The following is a 27,283-nucleotide window of genomic DNA, read 5'->3' on the forward strand; positions in this document are numbered from 1 at the left end:
AACTACTCATCTGATTCAAGCTGTGCAGCTTTCAGGTGACTTCTTCTGTCAGGATGTGGAACAAATGTGGAATTGATGATGACCAGTTTTGACAAATTTTTCAAATCATAGCTTGCTAAGTAACATTCTTGCTGTTACACACAGGTCTCTGTGGCAAGGCAAGGCAAGCTTATCAGAATTCATAGACAGGCAATTCAAAGTGCTTCACAAAGGCAACGAAATACAAGAACATTTAAAAGATAAGAGGGGACTAGCACAAGACAATAAAATATCGATAAAAGAGCATTTAAAAGGAAAAAGGCAATTAAACAGGAGAATAAAATATTTAAACTGAAGCTAATGATTAGAGTAGTACAGATGATTAAAGAACTGCTTCAGGCAAATGCTGCAGTGGACAAAAATGTTTTTAGCCATGATTTAAATGAAGTGACAGTTTGGGCATATCTCAGGTAGTCAGGCAGTTTGTTCCACAGGTGAGGAGCATAATAACTAAATGCTGCGTCACTTTGTTTGGTTCTGGTTCTGGGAACACACAGTAAACCTGTGCCAGATGACCTAAGGGGTCTGGAGGCTTCATAGGGAACTAATTAATCTTACATGTATTTTTGGTCCCATCCCACCATTTATAGTAGCACGTCAGCCCCAATAAAAGTAAGATTTTAAAATCTATCCTTTGACTCACAGGACTTAAGTGTAGTGATTTAAGGACTGGAGTAATGCGGTCCAGTTTTCTGGTGTTTGTAAGGACTCTGGCGGCAGCATTTTGGATCAGCTGCAGCTGCCTGATTGATTTTTTATGTAGACCTGTAAGGACACCATTACAGTAATCTATCCTACTAAAAATAAAAGCATGACGTTTATTTGTGTCTTTTCAAGACAGAAAACCCTTAATTCCAGCTATGCTTTTCAGGTGGTAATAATAGGCAGATTTAGATGAGTTTCGACAGAGCTTCACATACAGAGCTGCTGTATATATAATGGTCATTGATGAAACTTTCCATTGTGGGTGTCATTAGTTGTTGATTACTGTATATGTTTTCCAGGTCACTGTGGGGGCCATCAGGTCTGTCAGATCACCAAAGTCGTGGACTCCTTTGGAGAACTCTGTCCTGAGCTGGGAAGCTACCTGTCTTTAGTCTACCGCTGCAAAGAGGGTAGGCCTCTAATTACACAATTTCAATTCTGGCTCTAGAACTCTAGAATTCTGGCTCAAATTCAAAGGTCAAATTCCAACTTTTGTACACTCAGGAACCGGATAAGATAGAAAGACAAGGGAGAAGGCCAGTGTGAGTGAGACCGTAGATCAAAGCTAGTGCTTCGATCTACCTATGCACTAGCTTTGATCTATGGTCTTACTCATACTGGCCTTCTCGATAATTCTACCATTTGTCTTTTGAATCTGAAGTGAATGAGAAATTGTCCTGGACTAATCTCACTTCGCCCACCTAAAGTTCTGTTGCTTGCAGAACACGATCACTTTTCTGCTCATCTTCTCCACCAGGACTCAGACTGTCAGTCAGCTCTGTGGCTCCCATCTTTGAAGCTGTCTCCATCGGTGTGAAACGGCTCTTACATCTGACCCAAAGGACTATTAGTTGCAAGCTGGGTACTGGAGATGGCCATGTCATTTCTTTAAATACTCAAGAGGGGTGAGTAGTAGCCAATACAGACTACAGCTAATTTATTAAGTTTAAAATACAAATCAAATTAAAGATTGATGGTTTTGATAATCAAGGTCAGGATATTTCACAATTTCCTTTTAAATTTTCTTCACCAAATTCATGCTAGCACAAAATTCAAATCATTTCAAACCGGACAAGGACACTTTACCTGGCAGACAAATAGAAGAGAGTATTTAGAATTTCTAAGGGTTTTGCTTCTCATACATGGAGGGTGAGCAGAATGGGGAACTCCTTGACAATACTCAAACAAAAACTGTCAAAATGTAGATCAGCAAAGCTTTGCTTTAAAGTTCAGGGTTGTTTCGGTTCAGTTAGTTCTTTGTACAAGGTCAATTCCTTTCCAACAGCTGATGCTGAACTTCACGGGTCCATAACCCAGTCACAACATTCAATGAAGGCTGAACAACAATAAGAGTTTTCAAATGTTTACCTATCATTTCACACAATGCAGCAGAGTTGACATCTTCCCATTTCTTGGAGAGTGGGAACATGTCAAGGTTGGTACGTTCCACACGCTGTTTTCCAGAAGTCCAACAAAATCCGTTTATTTTATCTGTACTCGTAGGCTTAATTTGATTTCGGCTTTGCATTGTGCCTTCAGTTCGATGAGATGCTGAAAAGTATCTGCTAGGTTAGCCAGTCTTACACAACATTCATCACCTGCAAGCACATAATTGGGCCCTTCATTTGTATCTCCAACATACAGTAAGGCCTCCTTGTTCAAGATATTCCAATGCAACCCAAAAGGTTTCTTCTTTTTTTTTTTTCTGACAAATTTCATGTACAATCAAAAGTTTTCTCTGATGGCGTCTCCATTCACAAAAATCAAATTGAATGTATCCACTAATATATGGGAATTCTTCAAGTTGCAATGCAAATTTCTCATTGATCTGCATCTTGTCCAAAACAACACTTTCAATGTGTCCAAACATGTCATTAACAAGTCTGGCGATTGTGTTATCTGAGAGAGGGACTTTGGTTATTTCTCTGACCACTTCAGGGCCAGTATCTCATTTGCAATGGCTTTGCAGGCAGGAAGCATTAACAACTCTTTTGTTTTAGATACAAGTTGAGAAAGTTTGGCTTTGATGGCTCTTTCATTCAACTTTAAGGCATTTCTCATAAAAGTTGCCTGTTACTTCAGTAGACTTAGATAATATGTAGACTAATAAAATGGTCTGCTTTCTAGTTTTGAAATGAGGGGTGTTTCATTTAGAAATGTTGTTTAAGCTAATTTGGGACCATAGCACTGTTAGTACTACTTCAGTGTTAAGAATTTTCCTTTGGAAAAACTTCTCCATCACTGTCACTGCCACTTTGGTATGTGTTACAAATTCTCTTGTCTCAAAATGACAGGGAAATCAAATACATGCTGCTGCTGACACGCTGCCGTCCAGTGATATGGAAGAGTGTTACATTACTCTGCTTGTCACTGGAATTTAGATTATAGCACAGACACTAGACTGGATTATTTCCCTTAATTTACCTGACATTCTCATACAGCACACTAGTGTGCCACAGCACAGAGGTTGGGAATCAGTGATCAAGAGAACTGTTAATGATTTAGCATAAAGATAACCCTAGTATTTAATGTGCCTCATTTGTTGAGCTGTAATTTTACCAGCAATATATCAATAATATGATCATTAACTTAATCATATTGTCAACTAAATTGCTGTTTAAATTAGACAATCTCTGCATTTATTCTTCAAAATTTGTTTTTATACATTAAAAAAAAGTAAATGTTTTTTTTCCTTTCTACCCCAAGAAAGTAGTGCATCCATGTAATGTGCTTCAACAAAAAAATTGTGCCCCCCCAACATCCCAATAGTACTAACAGAATATACGGTAGAAGCTTACACGTGGCTTGAGTTTTGCTGATTGTACACAATATAAAAACTAAACAAACTGTTAATTTAAGTGATTTTTATTAATAACAACGTCATAACTGTTTAAGTAAAAGGAAAAAAATACATTTTATCAAAATGTTAAAGACTGGTAGTCATTTAAAAAAAAAACAGTTTTAGAAAAGAAGAAGAATGTGAACACGTTTTTTTTTTTTCACTTTTGCTTTTCATTCATCACAGATGAAATTACAGTCCTCTCAGTCCTTGAACAGACAGAGAAATCTAACACCACTCTCCAAGCATAGGTGACAGCTTATGTTTGCTCTGGAGGCTCTAACTAACTCCTCGCTCTCACTGCAGCATGTGAAACGAGCAGATGTTGTGTTGCTGTTTGGTCGATTTTAATAAGGCAGAATCACACAGGTGAGTGTGGTGGGGTTTCGTTTTTCTTAAGGACAGGAGACAGTGTAAAATACAAGATATTTATTTGTCCATTCAAGTCATGTTTAGGTTGAGTAGTAGTACAATAATATCATCAATAGGTTGAGTATGAGTCCAATAACATCATCGATGATATTGACAGACAGGTTCAACAAAAAGACAAGTTCAACAAAAACTTATCTAAGCATGATGAGAGCTCTGGAGACGATGAAAAAGTCCTCCGGTGTGTTGTTGCAGAGTACTCTGGGTACAGGAAAAAAACTTCAAGTACAAACTAGAAAATGGATCACATCTCTTTTTATACCCTAAAGGTGTGACTAGGGGGAGGTATTAACCTCGGCCCATCTGCTTTCAACCAGTTCTTTACGGGCTTTCAGTTGGTACGTCATGACCTCCAGACGTTACCAAAAATATCAAGTCGACAGTTTCACAAAACTATTTGATGACATAATATAATTAGTCATGCGAACCCTGTGAGGATCTGCTGCAGACATTCTTTGGATGACCCTGTGCAGAAACATACATTCTAATTTCAGGTATAGCATATGAAATGATCTGGCTAGCCGCTTCTGTCAGTGTCTAACTTCTTCCAAGGAAATCCACAGTCATGCAAGCATTTCCAAATATGGTCTAACAGGAATTATTTTCATGCAGCGTCTTCATGACCTCGAGACATCCTGGGGCCACCTTCACAAGAGCTGAATAATATGACACACACAACAATCCAGATCTTTGGTTCAATTAAATTATATTATTTTGTTATATTATTGTATTATTTTATTGTATTAAAAACTTTCCACCACATGAGTCTCGTCACGAGAAACTCGTGCGAGATCAAAACATAATGACGATGTAATGGGTTTAAAATTTAAGTGGAGAAATGGAAAAATGGAAAATATTTTTGTTGAATTCAAGTGTGTTCAAGTGGTACATGCAAATAATTGATATTACTTTTCATTCTCAGGTCAGAGAGCAGCATGGTGCACAGGTATAGTCATCCAGGTGAATTTGTCGTGGCAGTTGAATGTACCAGCCATGACATAAGAATTGCAGCTCGGTCAGTTATCACCATTCAAGAGCCCATTAAAGCATTTGATGTCATCTTGTGCTATGCTGGGAACCTGTTGTTTCCTGCATCCGACTGCAGAGCCCTTTACGGAGAGCCACTCCAAATTCAACTTGGACTAAATGCAGGTGTGTTCGAAGAAGATAATTCTTCAAGTGTATCTGGTCAAAGTATTCCTTGAACTGACACTGTTAAAACTATTGCATTATTGTCCTCTCTGCAGGTACAAATGTGACCTATAGAATCCAGAGTGGTGAGATGTTGTTGTCTGGTTTCTCTGTGGTCAGAGGAAATGTCCCTCAGAACACAACAATTCCTGTAGACGCTGTGAAGCAGCTTGGGCCCGGCTGCCACAAACTGACATTTCGTGCATCTAATATGGTCTCACCTTCAGTGTCTACATACCTGCAGGTATTAATAATGGAATTTCATTTTTAATCAGAGCTACATTTGTCAAACTATACTGCCACACCTTATCTCACGTCTCATCTTAAAAAATATAATTTTAAGTTTATATTTTTAAGCAACACTATGGAGTTGTTTAACATGATAAGGATACAAAATATCAATATGAAGTTATACAGAAGAAGTGGTGCGTCAGCAGTGTCATGTTTTTATACAGGATTCAAGGTTATGTCAGCCCCTTGTATATAAAATGTAAGAAATTAAAATCGAGGGTACTCATAACATTCCAGTGAAGGTGAAGTGTGAGCTCTTAAACTGTAACACTGATTTTCGTGTGGTGATTATACTTGTGTATCATATGAATGTCCATTTTGTCTTCTGTTATTTTACAATTACTACATGTAATACATAATATGTTATGAAAAGAATGTTCGTTAAAAAAAAATCATTTGCATTTGCAGATGTGTGTTTTGGAGAGAGTTGGTGGCCTTCAGGCCTCTTTATTGACAGATATGGATAACTGCACAGATTCCCCAAATATTACTCTTGTTGTTTCCCTGGAACGGGGATTACCTGTCAGACTTCTCTTCTCCTTCACTGGAGGCAATAGCTCACTCTCTGTGACCAGAGAAATGACAGCACGGAAGGAAATTTTTAGCATTGGACATCGGATTCAGGGTATGGCGCCATGTATGAGTCAAAAAATGCATCCTTTACCTATAATAATTTACATATGCAGACTGCAGCTGTTTTCACACATTAATGTTTTTCTATAGGATCCACACAGGTAAAAGTAAGAGCATGGAATGTCTTCTTCTCAGAAAAGGAAGTGGACATCCTTCCATCCTGTGCAAATGATTCACCGGTAAAATCAAAAACCTCCTACTTTTGTGATGACGTTATCCCTCCATAATGCAGCACATTATTTACAATCTCTTATTTTCATTTTCAGAAAAAAAAACATATTAGAGTTGCTCGATCTTCGCTGACAATTATCGCAAGTCCATCAAGTTCAGTAGATAAGAAAGAGAGAATCATTCTGTCAATTAATGGAGATTCTTCTCAGGATGGACGATACAAATGGGAATGCAGTGAGAATTTTCTTTCTTTTACTGTTTTTAATTCATCAATTGACAATTCAATGATTTGTAAGATCAATTTTTTTGTGCTTGTTTCATGAATTTACATACAGTTATTGTATTATTTTAATGTTGATTCAGCCATAAATTCAACTGGACCACTGAATTTACTCCATCTCCTTGATGGACATAATATAATAATAATAATAATAATAATAATAATAATAATAATAATAATAATAATAATAATAATAATAATAATAATAATAATAATAATAATAGTAATAAATAATAATAATATTTGATTAAGAATAAAAAATAATGTCATCTGTTACATGAGACAGCACAATGACTGAAGGGAGGATGCTGAGTAGTTACATGAACTGATTAGAGATTGATGTGCAGACAAGGAGAGAGAATGGAGGACACTCGGTGCATTAGAGGCAGTGTAGGTTAATAACATCATGGCTTGGTGGTAGACAGAGTCTGTCTTATCTGTCAAGCTTAACTTAAAAGACAAGTTTTAACGTTCAAACATAGAGACGGCATCTCCTAGACTAAAAATGGATGATATGGCTACAAAAGAGAACACTGATAAATAAGGGTTCTGGCTCTCCATTCTACTTTAGTGGACTCAAGGGACCACAAGTAATCTTGTGTCCTAGGAATGCAATGCTGTGCTTGGTTGTCCAGAAGACTGTGAACATCTTTAGATGCATTTTTGTCTGACCAGTAAGAGGTTCGTTGATGAATGACTTGAGTCTAGGAAGCACCGAGATTAACTTATGGCAAATGGTTAGTTTTAAAAATTTGAACTTTTAATTAAATGTTTTATATCAGCAGTTTGCTTGTTATTATAGTAATATAATGGTTTTCATTGTTCTTTGGTCCGCAGAAAACCCCTGTACATGTCAAAGAAATTCTGAGGGACCGACTTACACCATTACAGAAGATTGTCTTCCACAGCCATTTGAATTTAACAAGTATTATTTAAAAGTTACAGATAGCAACAGTGATAACAGGAATGACCGCAAAAACAGAGATAACAGGAGTGACCGCAAAAACAGAGATAACAGTGATGACAGCAATGACAGCAGCAACAGTGATAACAGCAATGACAGCAACAACAGTGATGACAGCAATGACAGCAACAACAGTGATGACAGCAATGACAGCAACAACAGTGATGACAGCAATGACGGCAACAACAGTGATGACAGCAATGACAGCAACAACAGTGATGACAGCAATGACAGCAACAACAGTGATGACAGCAATGACGGCAACAACAGTGATGACAGCAATGACAGCAACAACAGTGATGACAGCAATGACAGCAACAACAGCGATAACAGCAATGACAGCAACAACAGTGATAACAGCAATGACAGCAATGATAGCAATAACAGCAATACCAGTGATAACAGCAATGACAACAACAACAGTGATAACAGCAATGACAGCAACAACAGTGATAACAGCAATGACAGCAATGATAGCAATAACAGCAATACCAGTGATAACAGCAATGACAGCAACAACAGCAATGACAGCAACAACAGCGATAACAGCAATGACAGCAACAACAGTGATAACAGCAATGGCAGCAACAACAGTGATAACAGCAATGACAGCAATGATAGCAATAACAGCAATACCAGTGATAACAGCAATGACAACAACAACAGTGATAACAGCAATGACAGCAACAACAGTGATAACAGTGAGGACAGCAATAACAGTAATAACATCAATGACGGCAATAACAGCAATGACAGTGAGGACAGCAGTGACAGCAATACTAGCGATGACAGCACTAACATCGGTAGCAGTGACAACAGCAATGACAGCAATACCAGTGATGACAGCAACAACAGTGATGATGATGATGATGATGATGATGATGATGATGATGATGGTCCAACTGAGTCCATCTGCATCACCTTCACTCCAATGATGTCAAATACAGCAAAGTAATTGATGTTTTTAATGCTGAGGTTTTTTTCTCCAATTATTTGTAATTATTTTATAGTTGCTATGATGATTAGCATTACACAGCAATCAGATATGTCAGATCTAAAACACAGTTTTGTTATGTTACATTATTGATTTAACTGCACCGATTTAAACAGTTATTCAGCAGTATGTTAATCAATTTTTTTTTTGCTTGCTTTACCATAGACTCACGTGTATCGAAGGCTGCGACGTGCAAACTGAGAGAGATGTAAAACTTAAATTTGAATGTCAAGCTGAAAGTTGTTCAAATATTGTGTGGTACATCGAACAAAACAACAAGAACAAATGGAAAGTAAGTCTAATAGATTTATTATGAACAGTTTGGAATCCATAGATCAGATGCTGCTGAATTATTTTGTCATTGATGTAATGCATTTTCCTGTTACTCTTTTTTTTTTACAGATGGAAACAAAGAGCTGTTACGAAGATGCAGAGTCAAACCCATTTGAAAAAGTGCAGACTGGCGGGACTGAATACACCGTGAGACATCAGGTTCTTTCAGATGCCAAAGATCAGGATGTGACAGTGGTGACGGTTTTTGGTGCGTTTAAACTTGTCACTTAATATTGAAGTTGATCTATGAATGATCATTTCTTGGCCTCCACAACATTCTGGACTTCCAGACCATTTATTATTCTGTACCAATCATGCAAAATAGGGTGGAAGATAAAATAGATTACTGATGCAGTGTGTATCCATTGCATATTGACTTAAAGATAACATTTAAATAATTTAGGAATGAATTCCACACCATTACAGAATTGCTTCGAAGGAATTATCAAATCTGCTGTTTCACTTTCAAAAAATATTTTAAAAATTAAAACTTTTTTTTTTTGGGAGGGGGCGGGGGTTATACCACAATATACCACATACTTACTCACCATTCTTTTCTTTTTCCAACAAAGGGCAATCAACTACTCATTACATTTCATATACCATAAAGTCAGTTCCAACCAGCACCACTTCCACCACGCCCACCGGTCCCACCACCACACCTACTGCTGCAGCCACTCCCAGCAGTGACACTGACAGCACCGCCAGCACTCCTGACGCATCTTCACCATCAACCAGCAACAGTTTGGATAGACTCAAGTGTAGCATATCGCCACTGAGTGGAACAGTCCTTGATGCTTTCAAAATCACTTGCAACACTGACATTCCTTGTTCTGAATGCCGATATTGTTTTAAGACATTCAAGGGTGAGTAATTTAGTTTTGCTAACCCATTATTGTGATGAGAGGTTTGGTTCATCTACTGTCACTTATGTTCTTCAGGCCAACATCTTCGTTGTAGTGACAACAATGAAGTGAAGACCATCTTTCTTCCTCTTGGAGAAACGAATTCTGACTATAGACTGATGATCAAAGCAACTGCAAAGAGTAGAGATTTTGTAGCTAGCACCACTATAACTACACAGGTTTGTCACACAAGGTTGAAAAGTGGGCTCTGATAGAATAAGACAAAGTTCTAAATTTATATTACACTGTTGTGATGAAGCAACCTGTTCTTTTAAGGTGTTTGATCCCACAACTGCCTCCAGCTCTACAGTAGATGATTTTAAGGATGCAGTGGACGGTGCTGTGGCTCAGTTAAAAGAAAGTGGTCTACTGTCAGTAGAATCTGTGGGACAATTCATCTGTTCTGTGTCCAATATAGTGAATGATCAAACTGTTGAATTCACTCAGGCTGAAAGGAAAGAGGTAACTGCAATTACAGTTTCACATTTACATCAATCCAATATGTTAGACTGCAGAAGCAGGACTCTGTAACAGGTTTTCGTGTTGTGGAAATTGTCAGCTGATAATGCAGCAAATAACTTTCTCTAACTAACCATAATTGAAATATATTCTCCCCACTAGTACACCAAAAAACAAAAAACAAAACCCACATCCAATCTACACTTAGCTGTGAATGTGCATATGGTCAGAGATGCACCACATTTCTATTGTCTATTTATTTAAGAGTTAAAGGCATTACAAAAATGTTAAATGCACACCTCTAAAAGAGTGAATGTTCCCATGCTCTAGTACAGGGGTGTCAAACTCATTTTCACCATGAGCCACATCAGCATAATGGTTGTCCTCAAAGGGCCAGGTGTAACTAATAAATATTTGTAATGTAACTTTAAAATAAATGTAAAATAACTAACTATTCATATTAACTATTCTTTAATATGTTAAATAACTCTATCTTATTATGTTAAATAACTTTTTAAATTTCCCAGTTTGGGATCAATAAAGTACATCTCATCTCATTTCATGTCTAAATTTATTACCTATTCAATGTAAAAAAAAAAATCACATTTGCACAGAAACATATGTTTTCTTTTTGCTCTGTTAAATTCTTTTAATTTGTCAGGTTATGGAAACTCACAGAACTCCATCAATCAGGGACCAAACTATCCAATTCAATAAAGAAAATAACATCAAACACAAGTTGGGACATTAACTTTGCTCAAAACTTTTGTACTATGAAAACTATGAAAGCAGCATCAGTCCAGTAACTCCAGTCTTGTGCAAATTAAATTTATTGTTTTATTCCAAGTGGTGTAGTGGAATTTTTTAGCTGTAAACTCAAGGACATGTCTGTGCCTGAGGCAAACAAGGTTTCCAAGTTGCATTTGTCTTTATAGGTTAATGTTTGTCACAATAAGCAGGTGATGATCAATCAAGAGGTCTACTGTTCTCAGGGACATTTTGCATGTTGTGACTGGCTGATGCCGTCATTTCAAAGCTTATAAAAATAATACACAAACCACTTCTACCATGTAATGCAGAAGAAATTTCTGCATTATAAGTCATTAAATTTTTAGTATTTTTGTTTTTCAATCTACCTAATAAACACTGAAAACCAGTAATCAATGTACCGGACACAAAGTCAATATGGACCTTTAAAGTATTTGCCTCATTCTGCTGTGTTATCATATCAGAGGCTTATTGCAAAAATTATTATCCGGAAAATCTTAAAGCATCAGTTGAGCAGCTGGATTTTGGAGTGTCATCTTTACAGTGAAAGTGCTGATAAGCATTTACTGATGGACAATGCCTCCAAATACTAGGGTGAGCGCTTTAAAAAAAAAAAATTGCAGGGACTTGAACAGGGACATTAACGACATGAGTCGAGTAGTGAAACGTCCAAAACAGTTTATTTAGCTAATTTTTTTAAATCCATACTGAGTAATAAACAAATTTTGTCTACATACATGAAACCTGAATAAAAAATAAAATATGTCTCTCGTAGCTCCGTGAGCAAATGTTGAACATAATGGTAGCCACAGTCCAAGAAGCCCCAGCTGGAACTCTAGATGACGTACATGTGATGGCAAAGACACTTTCTGCTTTGACCCAGAGGAGCAGTGAACTCAACACTGTTGCTAAGGTAATGTGCATTGAATCCCACAACAACGGCATTATAGAAGTGGAAAAACAAGTCAGTTGTGATTTTATGTAAATGTATAGTGGTTCTTTTAGGATAACTCATGTAAATGTGTGGCTTAGACTCATATTTCCCAGATGTGTATTTTAAACAAGGTGTTGAAGGAGCAATATCAGAATTGTGTGATAATGTTTGCAAATACAAAGAAGTAATGAGAAATGTCTTTGATTATTGATGCTTTCAGGATGAGGCATCATTCTTGTCAGAAAATCTGAGTTTAAGTCTCCTACATATGGAAGCAAATAATATCGCAGAAATATACACAGCAGCTAGCAACATCGTGGAAGCAATAAGCAGTATCCTGGACACTCCCTCTAATGTGAGTGTTTACTTTGCAGTTTTCAACCCAGGAAGATTTTCATAATAATTTTCAATTATTTCAATAATTTTGTTTTTCAACTGGATTTCATTCAGAGCACACAGATTGAAAAGACAACAAGCCTATTTTTTAGTATCTGGTTTTATCTTGTAGAAAAACAACTCAGATGCCCTCCTTGCTTCTTTGAACAATGTGCAGAGCGCACTATTAGCATTTAAAACTGCTAATGAGGAACCAACCATCATCCGGGAAGCTCATGTGAAATTGATGGTTAATCGGTAAGTTTGACTAGGAGCTGTGGCAGTAACACCTAATAAATAGAGGAAATGTTCTGACAGATGCCACTCTCTGTACATCTATACATGTGAAGCCACAGCCAGCCACAGGTTTTATGGAAATGGGAAAGAAGATTAAACTTGATACTGTAATGATAAACCGCATGAAACATGGATTCTATCTACATAACATTGTTTATATGATGTTCCAAGAGAATCCTCCAAAGCAATTATCAAGTAATTATAATCCATAGCTGGTATGAATTTGACAGCATGGTTTCACTAGTTTGGATTTGGACCTGAGTACACCTGAACCAATAGGCATCATACATTTTTAAACAGCTATTGCTATCATGCAGACCTTTTGCCTTTGTGTGCATAGTTTGTCTGTTTGCATTTCTTATTAGTTTTTCAGTCAACCTCAGTGAAGCGGTCTGCTTTATATTCTGCAGTAGGCTTAGAGAAGAGCATTAACATATTACAAGCAAAATTTATTTAGAGCTAATAGACTAAAATATCTTTTCCCTTAGGCTGACACCAGACAGATTGCACACCAAGTCTGTACATATTGCCAATTGCTCCTGCCCTTCATTTTCTCTTCCAAAGTTACCACCTGATAGTCTTCCTTCAGCTGAACCTGTCGATATAAGAGTAAGTCAGTATGAGTGCTGGGTGTTGTGTATGTTGTAAACACCATCATTACTGAAGTCATTATGTAGCCAAACATTAACGGACTGATGAAATGTGAGTTGGTACCCACAATATACGTAGGCTCCAGCGTTTATCGTAGATTACAGTTAATTTTATATCTGTGCCATCGAACACGCCTGAGGTCCTGATAGGTTTTCCTCCTCAAATCCATTTATAGATGCTGAGTTTGGATAAAAATCCATTTTCTTGGAACGAGAGAGGGAACATCAGTGGTGTGATAGGAGCACTATCCCTCTCGAAGACAGATGGCTCAAATATTGTCGTGGAGAACTTAAATGAAGATATTGAGGTAAGTGAATAATGAAGTAATAACTATAAACTGCACTCTGTTGGATTTTTTTGTTTACCCTATTTATGTTTTGCACGTAGACTCTAGTTTCAACTTGAAAGTCTAGTTTTCAGTGGGGTTTTTTTAACAAGTAGCGTCATGAAAGTATTATCATGAATTATTATATTGAATTCAAAATGTTTGAATTCAAAATGTTAGTTCAAGACTGCTTAATGGTGCATACTCTGTTCTTGGTTGCATGTATGTTTAAGTAACATGTTTCTGTTCATGCTGGAGTGGAATTATGTCCCCTAAAAGCAACAAAACAGGACAGATTCCCACTTGCTACTAATCAGTTATGAATAAAAGATGCTAATTTAAAATGGATTTGCTTTTTAAATTTTTTAACCAATGGCAACTTGTGTATTTACCATTTTCTATTACACAAAGTGGCAAAAAAGCACTGGTTGTTTATTTAGCACTTGTGTACCTGATGTTTTAATGTGATTTGTTCAAGTAATATAATATAATATAATATAAAATCAACATATTCTACTCGGAACATTATTCAAGACTATGATTTGTATCCAGAGCACTCCATCCAGTCTATATGCTCTTTGTATTAATATAGTTAGAAACATATTCTATTTGTATGCAGTCAGGATTTTTCTTATCTTATGTCTTTAAACAAAATCCTTCATTGGGATCTACTTGCCGGCATTCTTCCTTGTCCACAGATTCTGTTGCCGAGGCCCGTCGGTGAGGAGGTGAAAACCTCTCTTTTGGACCTAGGGAACTACAGCACGACAATCATAGACCTCTCTTCAGCAAACACAACACTCATATTGAAGGTGGTTTCAGTTCCACTTGTGATTTGCAGGAGAATCCAACAAATTTTCATTCCAAATCACTTTCAATTCTAACAAATTGTTTTTATCATTTGTTCAGCCAGTGCATTTGTAACAGCAAAATCTAAAGTCTCTCACTGTTACTTTCACTCTTTACTCGTCTGGATGTTTGCTGCTGTTACTTTGCCGATCAAAGATGGTGCCTTCAATCGATCCCTTACCGTTTAAACTGTTCCTTGGTTATATGGACTACCCAACTGACTCAAATCATGTAGCAATGACTGAGATGCCTCATCAGGGAACAACACAAGGTAACAAGGCAGTCAGAGACTGCAACATCCCGCAACACCCCTGAATTCAACATTTTACCCTGACCAACACATTTTTGTGACTCTGTCTTCCTGAAAATGTTGGTTTTTGTTTAGTGATTATATCTCATCAGGTTTCAGAGATGTGTACCTAAAATGGTATACAGTGCGCCGTTAATGCGTTCCAGGAACCACATGCGATTAATGAATTCTGCGATATGGTGACAAACTATTTGTCTTATTATTCACAAAAATTTAAACGTTTATGAACCCTCCCCATACTGATATTAAACCACCCTCTATCTGTATTACCTTTTTCCATACTCTTATTGACTGCTTAAAGCACTTTTGTGTCTAATGGAAATGCGAGACTCACAGAACGTAACGCACCTCCGAATGCCTTGAGCCAATAGAATGTGCGTACGGTATCACGTGACTGCCTTCCAAAAATCCGCGATGAGTACAAAAGTTGAAATTTGACCTTGACCTATTTTTCTCAAGGTCCAGGTCCTCATCTCATTTTCATCCCCTTTGCCGCCCGAGTAATGTGCTTCTTCTTTCATCTTTCTATCTGTAACGGTTGTGAAAATATTTGGTAGACGGATGGGCGGACGGACAAACGGACAAACACACAAACACTGATAATTACAATACATCACCATTTCACGGGATGTAATAAAGGTGTTTGCTCACTGGCAGCTGTTGGCTGACCTGATTAGAGATGTGGCTTTATGTCTTCTACAGAGGAGAGATACACTTGGATACTTGGACCTGAGGATTTGAAGGGAAACAGCGGAGTGCACTACCTTGTAGTAAGGCCCATAGTTGGCCCAGGAATAAAATCCATCAATGCCAGTTTATCAATAACTCCCATCATGGCTGCGTGTCAATTTTGGGATGAATCGGTATTGGACTGGAATAGTTACGGATGCAGGGTATGTAGAGTTATTCTTTCATTCATTCCCAACGTGTTGCCTTTTGCTCTAAGGAAAGGAAATGTTGTCTTCCAAGGTTGGCATTAAGACCTCATCTTTAGCAACCCAGTGCCTCTGCAAACACCTCACCTTCTTTGGGAGCAGTTTCTTTGTCACTCCCAACCTTGTGGATCCATCACGCAGTGCTGAACTGTTTGCGACGTTTGCTGACAATCCAGTGGTTGTTTGTTTTGTCGGGGCTCTCTTTGGAGCCTATCTGTTGGTGCTCATTTGGGCACGAAGAAAAGATGTTCAAGATGCAACTAAGGTAAGATCATTTGGAGGAACCTGAGTAGAACTGATGAATACAGAGCATCAAAGTGCAATTTTTCCACTGACTAAATGAAACTCCAAAGAAAATGACTTTGTTTTGTTGGCTTGTGTTCAGGTGAAGGTGACTGTGCTTGAGGACAATGATCCCACTGATGAGTACCGCTACCTGCTTTGTGTCAGCACTGGGCGTCGAAGAGGAGCCTCCACTTCCTCTCAAGTGAATGGTTTTTCATTTAGAGATGCTTGTAGCCTCCGCAGAGAACCACACCCAGGCATTAAAATACGTAAAACATCATATGGTTAATAAGAGACAATCAAAACGAGAATTTTACCAGAATCTTACTGAAATATCAAAGATCTGGTCAAATGCATCTTGGTTGCATTCTAAAAACGACATTAACTTAAAATTACATATAACGCCACTTCTTTAAAGTTTTTAATTCATCAATGACTTGAATCACATAAAGAACAAAGATGTCCGTTGATGACACTCATAAAGGTTTCTTGGATTAATTGTGGATTTTTGTTGATTGTTGGAAAGTGGTTTTATTTCAGCTCTGTCTTATCATGTACTTTGTTTTTGTTTTTTACTGTATAAGGTGATAATAACTCTGCTGGGTGCAGACAGAAAGAGCGAACCACATTACCTGACAGATTCAAAGAAACGTGTGTTTGAGAAAGGAGCCGTGGATCTGTTTCTGCTAACTGCTCCATACTCATTGGGAGACCTGCATGGAATCAGACTGTGGCACAACAACTCAGGCAGCCATCCTACCTGGTAGGCAAAACACAATGTTGACACGAGTTGACCTTGTGGATTCATCCTTTTTTCAATGAATACTGGGAAAACAATTTTCCTTAATTTGAGGCCCGTTTATCAACCACGTCACTACGAATGTTTTGATACATTTTCATATGATATTTTTCTAGGTATGTTGGCAATGTCATGGTGGAGGATTTACAAACGCAGCAGAAATGGCATTTTCTGTGCAACTCCTGGCTGGCCGTCAACATGGGAGATTGCTCCCTTGATAAATTGTTCCCTGTTTCAACAGAGACAGATTTGAAAAGGTTCAGGTGTGTAACAAATCATGGAGGTGCTTTCCTGGAAAATGTGTGCACACTTGTACACAGCTGATGTAAAAATAACTATATATTTTAAAAGGAATTGTTAGAGCGTCAAATACAAATAAAATGTCAATTCCAGCAGGCGTAATATAAATCAACCTAAACCATTTATTTTATTAGACAATAACCACATGGAGATGAATACATATGAACTGTAATGACCTGATCATCGTACTCGACAGCTTCAGTCAGTAGGGTTATATATGCTGTTTTTTTTAGTTCCTCATATTTTTCCAGGGCTTCTAACATTCTCTCACATTGTTGCTTAACTGATCTCTTCTATTTTGATTTCTTCTTTATATGAGGTGGTGTGACCCTTAACCTTTGGGTTTTACACTTCAAAATTAGGTAGTGTCTCGATAATGAATGGCTGTTCCTTACACTTTCCTTTGAACTAGACATTGATTTTTAACACAAACGCAATTGAAGTGTTTTGCTTTAATCTACCACTATGCAGTAAGTGTGAACTGCACAATGTAATGGCCATGGACTGTTTGGTTCATCTGCATTTAGATTAGCTTCCCTATTAACACACTTTTGGGATACAGTTTTCTGAGCAATTCCGCATTAAATATCCTCGCAAAAGAAAAAGATTGAAGGTGAAGTCAAGTTGTGTTCTGGTACATGTTCTTCACACTAAATCAAGAAACACAAGTAAAGCCGAACTAGCCACAAGCAATATAACCCCATGAAAAACAGTAAACATACTGTACATTATCACGGTGACGACTGACGTGGTCCTGACAAATCAGTTTGGCAGACGTCACATGACTTTATGTATCAGAGAGAAATAGAGGCACAGCAGTGATTGACGGGGGATTTCAAATGTGCTACAAAATAAATTGGTTTTCTTCAGTGAATTTTAGATATTTTTTATATTATGCATGATTGGTGGTTGGTTGTTTTTTTTTTTTGTTTTTTTTTCAGAAATTTATTTTTCACAAGGACGTGTAAGGATTTCAGTGATGGACACCTCTGGTTTTCCGTGATTAGTCGACCCCCCAGCAGCCCCTTCACTTGTGTCCAGAGAGTTTCCTGCTGCTTTTCTCTTCTGCTCTGCACCATGCTGACCAGCATCATGTTTTATGGCATTCCAACAGACCCCTCTGAGCAGACCTTGGACCTGGGTACAACATATTTTATTAAAGTCATGAAAGGAAAGCGTATTGATATTGGCCAATCATTTTGCCTTTATTTCACTTTTTCTCTTTGCTTCCAGGTCACTTTGAGTTTACCCTGCAACAATTTATGATTGGCATTCAGAGTTCTCTCATCATGTTCCCCATCAATATCCTCATCGTTAGTATCTTCAGAAACACTCGCCGAAGGGAGACTTCTTGCTGCAAGAACAGAGTAAAAGCAAAACCAGAGGCCCTTGATCAAAGCAGCTCTTCAGAGACACCAGCCAAAAATATGGATGTCAATGTCACTTTAGAAACTGTCATAATGGTAAATATATCATTTAGTGACAGTCCTTTCAATTACCGATATTATATATTACAATGAAAATGTTAGTTCCAATATTGCAATCATGGCTACATTCTACAATTAGAACGTTTTGTCACCTGCTCTCTCTTAGGATATCGCAAGAATTGCCCATTCATTGTCAAGCAGCGCAAAAAGCAACTTACCATTCACAGAGCCCTGGTTTGGGCCTGGACAGGAAGATGATATCAATGCTGCTCTCTCTGCGGTAGATGACTTCATCAAACAGAACAACAAACCCAGTGACACCTCCCAGTTTAAAAGTCAGAGTTTTCCTGTTCAGCCTCAGCTCACAGGTGTTCACCTTAAGATACAGAATACATACAGTGACATTACGAAGTATTTAAGTCTTTATTGTGTAGAATGTATAACATTGGGTGATGGTGATGTAATGAAATTGAAACTCTGTATGCTTATCATTGTTTCCTACATATAGCATGCAGTCTTACATCACAGTTACAGTTACATAATGGACATTTTGTACATTTTCAGAGGGCAGTGAGAGTTTGGCCTCTGGTTCTACAGATGAGAGCATTCAGATGAAGAGCAACAAAGCCCAGTATCTGTACCGGCAGTTGTGTCAAATCGATAAAGAGCTGTGTCTTCTGGGACCCTCTGGCTTCCACAACCCTCACAGCTACAGCCAAGCTGTACAGCAAGTCCAGGACATGAAGGGCTTCCTGGAGGAGCAGATCATCAAATCCAGCAGTGAAAACCTAGATGAATGTCCCACGACGAAGTACACTCATTATTTACATTGTTAACCTTTTGTATATGAACTGTGTATATTTATTTTTAATTTAATACCAGTCCCTAAAAGTAGAAGTAAAAGTAGAAGTAAAAGATAATAATTTTATTCATCTAACCATTTGTATTAACTTGCCTTTCATAATAATTAAATAACTTTTGGTTTTCCATTAAAGCAGAATGATGAAATTAATAGTGAACACTTCAATCTATTTTTGTAGTAATTGGTGAGGGTCTTCAATTTAATGATACCAGTCAATATTTTTATCACAGATTTCAAGCCTTTGAAAACTCCTTTTCTGTGTATGCAATTACAGTAATGGAATCCAACATAGAGTTATAAGTGCTCAGTATTTATAACAAGAAAGAGGTAATTCTGTGAAAATGAGTTGCCTTAAATTAGCAAGATGATAGAAGGCAGAGATAATAAGTTTTAATAATGATAATAACTATTTTTTGTTGTGTTTGAAATACAGAAATTATCAAATTAAGGTTTGCCAGCAAGTTTAAATTTCAGCATTTATTGTTTTTTTAATTAGCATATCGTCATTATATATATATAGATGTGTTAATAATGGATTGAAATTTTCACAATAATGAAGAAAATGATTTAGAATTGAATGAAGCTGTTTGATTTTTTTTAAAAAGGGAAATTTTCCTCCTAAAACAGCTATTAATGCTTACTATAAATTTCTATAACAGGCTGAACACAACAGAGCGCACCAAAAGTAGTCTGAAGAAAAGGCTCTGCTGTCATGGAGGACTCCCCTGGTGGTTCATCTTTATTGGGTGGCTGCTAGTTATTGCCACCAGTGTTGTAGCAGGATACTTCACAATGCTCTACGGATTGAAATTTGGGAAGAAGCGGTCCATTAGCTGGCTGATATCCATGATTGTTTCCTTTTTTCAGAGTCTTCTCATCATTCAGCCGTTGAAGGTGACAAACTGCCTCCATCCTCTGTATGACTGTCATCACAAATTGCATATCGATGTGTGGATTATTGTGAATAATTTCAGAGATTCCCTACAAGTCAAACCTTTCGTCGGTGATCGTTCTGTACGATAAATCAGATTCATGCCTCTTTTGCAGGTTGTTTGTCTTGCGCTCTTCTTTGCACTTGTAATAAAAAAAGTAGAAGAAGATGACTATCAAAATGTGGAATTTGTAGGAAACACCAGAAATACAGGTAAAATATATACACTTTATGAATCCACGTTTATGATCTGAAACTTGTAAACTAATGAAACAGTTTCTGGTCCCATAGGTGATTTCAGGGACCAGCAAACAGTCAGACGGGACAGCAGTATCTACAAGCCTCCTCCACCCGCCGACATTGAGAGGATGAGAAGGAAGAGGATTCTGGAACAGAAGGCTTTTTCCCTTCTCATGGAAATTTTGAGTAAGTGAAAAACAATGTTTGATTATTATACTTTATTTTAATAAAGATCTGTGCTTTCATCAAGTCAATTAAAATTCAATAGCTTTAACCAGAACTGAAAGCCTGGTCTGACACGAGGTGTTCCAGCACCTGACAGCACAATCATAGACCATCCTGATGTATTGCATAATTATCATTACTTACTGTGGAGGAATAAATATTGCAACACCTGTTTTATTAACTTCTCACCGTTGTCATTCCTGGATGTCATTTGGAGAACAACTGTGCCCTTTTTTTGCAGCTTACATGGGGTTTATGTGGATGCTGCTGCTGGTGGCATACGGCCAAAGAGACCCCAACGCGTTTTACTTGAATGAGCACATCCGCAACAGCTTCACGGAAAATATACCAGACAGCATGGGTCTCGGAGACGTGTTCATTTGGGCGGAAACGTCTCTGCTAAGTAATCTTTTTGGAGACTATCCAGGTGAATATGCATGATTATTTCTGTAAATGTCAGTGGTTCTGTCTCTCTGTCTCTGGACACAGACACAGACAGCATACTTTTAGAGAATTGTGAATCATTTGTTACTTTTTTTTTTTTTTTTAACAAAAATAATGGGTTAGTCTAAACTGTTGAATATTTACACCCGAAACAAGTTGTTTTTATTCAAGAAAAACACATGTCTAGGTTAGTTATGTGTGTGTGTTTTTTTAAAAATCTTTTCATGTTGAATTTTAATAAGATGCTTTACTCAATGAGAAATATAAAAATGCTGTGTTTTAGGTTTTATCACAGATGGAAACTCTAAACTGGTGGGTAATGCTCGTCTTCGTCAGCTGAGAGTGAAGAAGAAGTCTTGTGCAATCGCTGGCCCGATGTTTCAGTTTGTGCCAGACTGCCGTGCTCCATACTCGTGGGAGGTGGAGGACATGGGCTCTTACGACCCTGGTTGGAACTATTCTGTGAGGTCTAACATTTCTGGGGGTGTTTCCAGCCCATGGAGCTACCAGTCCCAGGCACAACTCAGGGCTTACCCTGTGTGGGGCAAAGCAGCCCTGTACAGGGGAGGCGGCTTCGCAACGGAGCTCGGCCCCGATTTACAAAACGCCAGCAGGTGCGTTCTTTAGCAAAAACATGATTTCCTTGTTTCACTGGGACGTAAGTTTGCATTTCCCTCTGGGGCCTTTGTCGACTCATAGACGCTCAGTTCTATTAAATCAGTCAACGTATAAATATTAAAAACACATGAATGTGAAAGGGCCTAACATTAACAGATCCTTACATTCTTTATTGACAGCACTCTTGAGTATCTGCTCAGGAACAAATGGATGGATGTGTACACCAGGGTGATCTTTGTGGAGTTCACTGTTTATAATGCCAATGTGAACCTCTTCTGCATCGTCACGTTCATATTGGAAACTGCAGCCACGGGTAAGGTTGAGATTTTTCTATAATAAGAGAAAACATCATGCCACAGTCACATCTTTGCCAAACATTCAAATGTTAACACCTTTGCTGAAGATGATTTTTGGAGCCAGTTGTAAAGAGTTTGTTACATTGGGAGGTTAGATTGTGCTGAAACAGAATTATTCTGGTTTGCAGGAGCATTTCAGCTCAGCAGCCAGCTGCACAGCATTCGACTTTATCATTCACCTGGAGGTCTTCACATCTTCGTCTGGGCTGCTGAGCTCATATATTTACTTTTTATCCTCTATTATATGTTCCTGCAGGTACGTGCTGACAGGAATGCTACATAAAATTGTTTGGTCAGTTGTTAACAATACGTGTGTTTGAATCCAATTTAATCAGGCAGTTGGGGATGTTTCCTCTAAAAGGCAGCTCTCATTTGTCCATTCAGCTCATGAGCAGTATTTATTTATTTATCTTTTTATTTTTTGCTTGTTTCTTTTCTAACCCTTTATCCAGAACACATCCCTGGTATGAAGGATTTATTCTGCAGGATAAATAGAAATTTTCTTTTCCTTCTTTGCTTTTCTCGGTACAGTAGATTTGTATTTATTATAATAAGATTGCATATTTATATACATATGCATAAGTTTGATAAGGTGTCAGAAGGATTTTACACAAATTTGATCCATTCTAATTATGGCTATGTATTTTAGATTAAAGAATCGAATAAATACACATAACATCAATTTTTTTAAAAAGTCTCTAATGAGAGATTCACCACTGTCTCGCTTGTTATTGGTGGAATCAAGCTTTACTGTTTGTGATAATCCTCTCTTTACTTTACCTCAAAGGGTAAATTAATGAGGCGGCTGCAGTGGGCTTACTTCAGCAGTGTGTGGAACCTTTTTGAACTGTCCATCATCCTGCTAAGCTGGAGCGCTGTGGCCTTGTTCACTAAGAGGACCCTGCTGGGCGACCGGGATATGGATTATTATCTAAACCACAAAGACCAGTGAGACAAACACATGTTAACATGCTTTATCCTTCGTGTGCATTACATGACAATGTACAGTACATGTCAAACCTGCAGCTTCAAGCTTCAAAGGTAAACAGCGTTAAATTCAGGTTTAGACACTTTTCGATTCCTGATTTATGGATAGAAGGGAGAATCGGTGCTCCACATTAATCTAGGATGAAATATCTTAATTTATTGCCATGGGATCACAGTCAGCAGAGGATTAATCCTGAAAATGAAGTGTTGTTCAGATGATCATTTTGTTTCTTCCAACAAGTTCACATCATGAATGTGCACCTAATTACAGCTGGTCCAACTACCAGCATGCAACAGTGCATAATACATCAGAGTAAGGTGCAGTACACATTCCAGTGCAGTTCGCCTTGACTGTCATTTTTCCTTAATTCTTTTAATGCAGATATATGCTTCAGTACATTAAGCCCAGATTGCTGTCAGACTGAGTGAGAAAAATAACTATTCTACAACCTTCAGAACACTCAAAGTGCTTGTGCTTTGTGAATCATTGTATTTAAGTAAATTATCTTCCCTTTACATATTATAAAGCTCGCAACTGTGACGGTCAAGAGTGCAATCATTTTCTTTTGCATCAGAACGACAGTCATTATCACCACCCCTAATTTTCAGAACAAAATGAACATGTGTGCACAGAGGAGGAAGTTGTTCAATGCTTGGGCTTGTGTGGTATGAAAAATCTCAAGTTCATGTCAGAAAACAACAATGCACTAAAAACCATTTAATGATGACAGAGTGAGACTTCGGCCCTGAATTGCTCTCCTCCTCTAATCATTTCACAGTGTCTTTGATGCATTATTTGGTATATTTATTACACCATTATACTGTGTTCACAGGTTCGCCAGTTTTTTCGAGACAGCCACGGCAGACTCACAGCTCCGATATCTGATCGCCTTCCTGGTCCTGCTCTCCTCCGTCAAGCTGTGGCACCTGCTCCGCCTGAATCCAAAGATGAACATGATCTCTGCGACGCTGCGGCGGGCCTGGAGTGACATATCTGGATTTCTCCTGATTATAGTTATCATGTTGGTGGCATATTCCATCGTGGTGAGTGCCAGCTACTTTACAGAGATCTGACAAGATCCTGTACAACAGTATGAAGTTTATTCTCTGAGGAACTGAAAATTATAAAATAATAAAAATAATACGATCATATATTACAGATTAGTAATAATCTGGCTAGTATTAAAGTAGTTCAGTACTTTAATTCTAGCCAGTTTGCAGCACAGTCAAGAACCTAAGGACCTTTGTATAGTTTTGCATCTTTTACAGAAGTCTCTGCAGGGATTTCTGACATGATTTAGGTAATACATCTGTCAGGGAGAACAGCATAACTAGGTCGGAAAGCTTGTTTGACAGTTTCTGGACATCATGTTCCAAAATTGATTACAGAAGCATGAAACTAAAAATTCTGACAAGTGTTGGAGAAATTTTTAGAGCGTAACCGCCAAGATCCAAATTCATGGTGGATGTAGACAGACTCTGAAGTCCAGTGGCCATCAAATAGAGCAGCCATTTGAGTGAGGGAGCCATTTTTTTTTGGGTGTCCCGTGTTGGCTTCACGTCAGTAAGTGTTGCACAGATGGGTTTTAAATTTTAAATTTTTGGTATATATTTTCTATATTTAAACTGATGCCATATAAATAAATATAATGCAGACTACATTACCTCAGTCTATTATTTACTTGTTATTAGAGCAATGTGATTTATGGCTGGAAGATATCCTCTTATAAAACCTTGGCGGATGCTCTGGTGACCGTCATAAGTTTGCAGATTGGAATCTTCGACTATGACGAGGTATGTGAGATCATCACAACGCAAGGTGCTTGAATATGATTTGTATTTTCCCACAGAAATGCAAACTATGAAGTTAAAATAAGTATTTTTATTCTGTTTCCAGGTTTTGAACTGCAGCCCTATTTTGGGTGGATTACTCTTTGGTTCCTGTATTGTATTCATGACATTTGTCGTGCTTAATCTACTCGTTTCAGTGATTCTCGTCGCCTTCAATCAGGAGCAAATGCATCACAAGGTAATTCTACCCCAGTATTTACAGATTACCTCCAAAAACACTGAAAAAGGGGCCTGGTGGTGCCCTTTATTAATTTGTTTTTTAAGCTATCTTTTCATTATGAAAAAATTTTAGAAGCTTCATTTAAAAGTGGACCTCACCTTCATCTGCTGCACAGTTTCATCTTCTGCTAGTTAACAAGTAAAAAGACTGCAAGCTTGGAGAACATCGTTCCAATATTTCTTCTCACCCTGTAAAATGATGTCATCTCGTATCTCTTCCAGCCTTCAGATGAAGAGGAGATTGTAGATGTGATGCTGGAGAAAATCTGCAGTCTTTTTGGAATGGGATATAAAAATGCAAAGGGTTCCGTTGGGCCTAAGGAGAGCAGGACCAGCGACCTGAACAGCAAAAATATGCTGAAAAATGATTTGCAGACACGTGACAACAAGCTTTAAGTTTACATATGAATGTTTGTGGAGGCAACTAAATATTTTTTGACAGCTAATTCAACTCACTCATTTGTTCCTTTTTGTTATTTGATGCTTGTTCCCCATTTAAGGTCGGAACAGGCTGTACTGCTTTGTATATTTTGTTGTGGTAGATTATTGTCATCAGACACAGAATTTTACTCCTTATTCTTGTTTTGAATAGGTACGCTATGAGAATATTTTTGTTCATAGAGGTGTTTTTCTCATCAATCGTACGAGCATGCACAAAGAATAACAGGATATCAGCAGACAACGGATCAGTTCACTTGAAAAAAGCTGCATGATTAGAAGAAATCAGTAAACGCGTGTTTGACTTTGCTAGAGCAAAAACATTATCAACTTCATATCATTTAATTAAAAAGATAAATAAGTATATGAATTGATTCTGCTTTAATGCATAATTTTATTCTGCACTTTCATTATGTATTTTAACATTTTATGCCTGGTCAAATAAAGTGGGATTTTTTCTGTGTCAGAGACGGTGCTGATTTATCAGGTTTTACATCTACAGCAGTTGAGTAAAGATTGACTTGGCATCAGCAAAAATTACACTTTAAAAAAAAACCATGAGCAAACATTCAGCAGCTGTTCGGGGACAAATTAAACAGAAGAACAACTGAACCATTTACAACTTATTCCAACAAACTCCACATGATCAGATTTCAAGCTGCGCTCAGCTGCAGCACTTCACCCAATGGCGCTCTGGGGCGCATTGTTCTGGTAATCCCTCTTTAGATATCATCATCCACTGACAAGCAATGGGAGAAAAAGACATTTGCTTTATCACGCAGACACATTTCCATCCAAAATTACAGTGGTAAAGGGAAAACATATGTTTCTGTGGCTGCTGGACAATGAAAGCCATCTTTAGTACTCGCAGTTCTAGGTAGTTTTCCTAAATGTCACATCTTGTGCTGTATGTGATTCACATAATAAGCAACTATGTCACTGTTTGTGACATTTGCAATAGAATGGGTTTAAAGAGAGTGAACAGTAAACAAGGGTGTTTTTCCGCACCCTGCTGCATTTGATTTCAGTCCATTTACATGTTTTGTTTGCTTGTTTGTTTACTTCCCTCAAGGGTCAAGATCAAGGATGTGATATAATTTTCCCCTTGTCTCCCTGAATAGAACACCTTTTGTTTCATCTTTCTATCTTATCCTGTTACTGAGATATGTGTAAAAAAAAAATGTACAAAAGTTGAGATGTGACCAATGTGTTTTTTCTTTCATTTTTCTATCTGCAGCGGTTATGAAGATATTTTTTGGACGGATGAAATCACAAACACTGACAATTACAATTCATCACCGCTTCATGGGATGTAATAAAATATTAACACTTACAGATAGAATGGATATGGATAGAACACTTATGGATAAATTATTATGTAGCTTATTTTGCTTTTTAAAATAATTTCTGTTCCAGACAGAAACCTGACTGTAATGCATGAGGATAGAATCCAATCATCTTATAAAAATTCATTTGTAAAGTAGAATGCTATAAACTGATAATGCGTGACAATTGCAGTCTTTCACAAAGCCGGATTTTGTGTATTATATATGGAGTTTGTGTCTTGTGCCTCTCATGCCATTAAATGACAGCTGAATGTTACAAAGACACTGAAAAGGTGGTT

At 37.6% G+C, this 27,283-nt stretch overlaps 1 protein-coding gene across 1 annotated transcript; it reads left to right on the forward strand.

Moving 5' to 3' along the window:
• Window positions 1–11,800: 11,800 nt before the first annotated feature.
• On the forward strand, window positions 11,801–26,090 carry LOC137605544 (polycystin-1-like protein 2). The gene is made up of 28 exons (XM_068330295.1): window positions 11,801–11,914; window positions 12,156–12,296; window positions 12,444–12,568; window positions 13,096–13,216; window positions 13,434–13,565; window positions 14,282–14,395; window positions 14,589–14,703; window positions 15,445–15,635; window positions 15,712–15,942; window positions 16,063–16,164; window positions 16,547–16,725; window positions 16,878–17,024; window positions 18,003–18,202; window positions 18,295–18,524; window positions 18,655–18,856; window positions 19,053–19,299; window positions 20,010–20,244; window positions 20,398–20,494; window positions 20,573–20,707; window positions 20,988–21,173; window positions 21,474–21,804; window positions 21,988–22,121; window positions 22,293–22,420; window positions 22,952–23,112; window positions 23,985–24,195; window positions 24,844–24,945; window positions 25,049–25,180; window positions 25,444–26,090. The coding sequence occupies exons 1-28, from the start codon at window positions 11,801–11,803 to the stop codon at window positions 25,615–25,617; spliced, it is 4,617 nt and encodes a 1,538-aa protein (XP_068186396.1). The 3' UTR covers window positions 25,618–26,090.
• Window positions 26,091–27,283: the final 1,193 nt, after the last annotated feature.

This window comes from Antennarius striatus, chromosome 12, assembly GCF_040054535.1.
Source record: "Antennarius striatus isolate MH-2024 chromosome 12, ASM4005453v1, whole genome shotgun sequence".
In the NCBI taxonomy this organism is placed as follows: domain Eukaryota; kingdom Metazoa; phylum Chordata; class Actinopteri; order Lophiiformes; family Antennariidae; genus Antennarius; species Antennarius striatus.

What these genes read in the sequence shown, in the direction of transcription:
- LOC137605544 (XM_068330295.1), top strand. Translation starts at nt 11,801, where the DNA reads ATGGTAGCCACAGTCCAAGAAGCCCCAGCTGGAACTCTAGATGACGTA. An exon ending in TCATCAGGGAACAACACAAG is followed by an intron (nt 14,704 to 15,444) that starts GTAACAAGGCAG and finishes TGTCTTCTACAG; the next exon opens with AGGAGAGATACACTTGGATA. An exon ending in TGTTCAGCCTCAGCTCACAG is followed by an intron (nt 18,857 to 19,052) that starts GTGTTCACCTTA and finishes GTACATTTTCAG; the next exon opens with AGGGCAGTGAGAGTTTGGCC.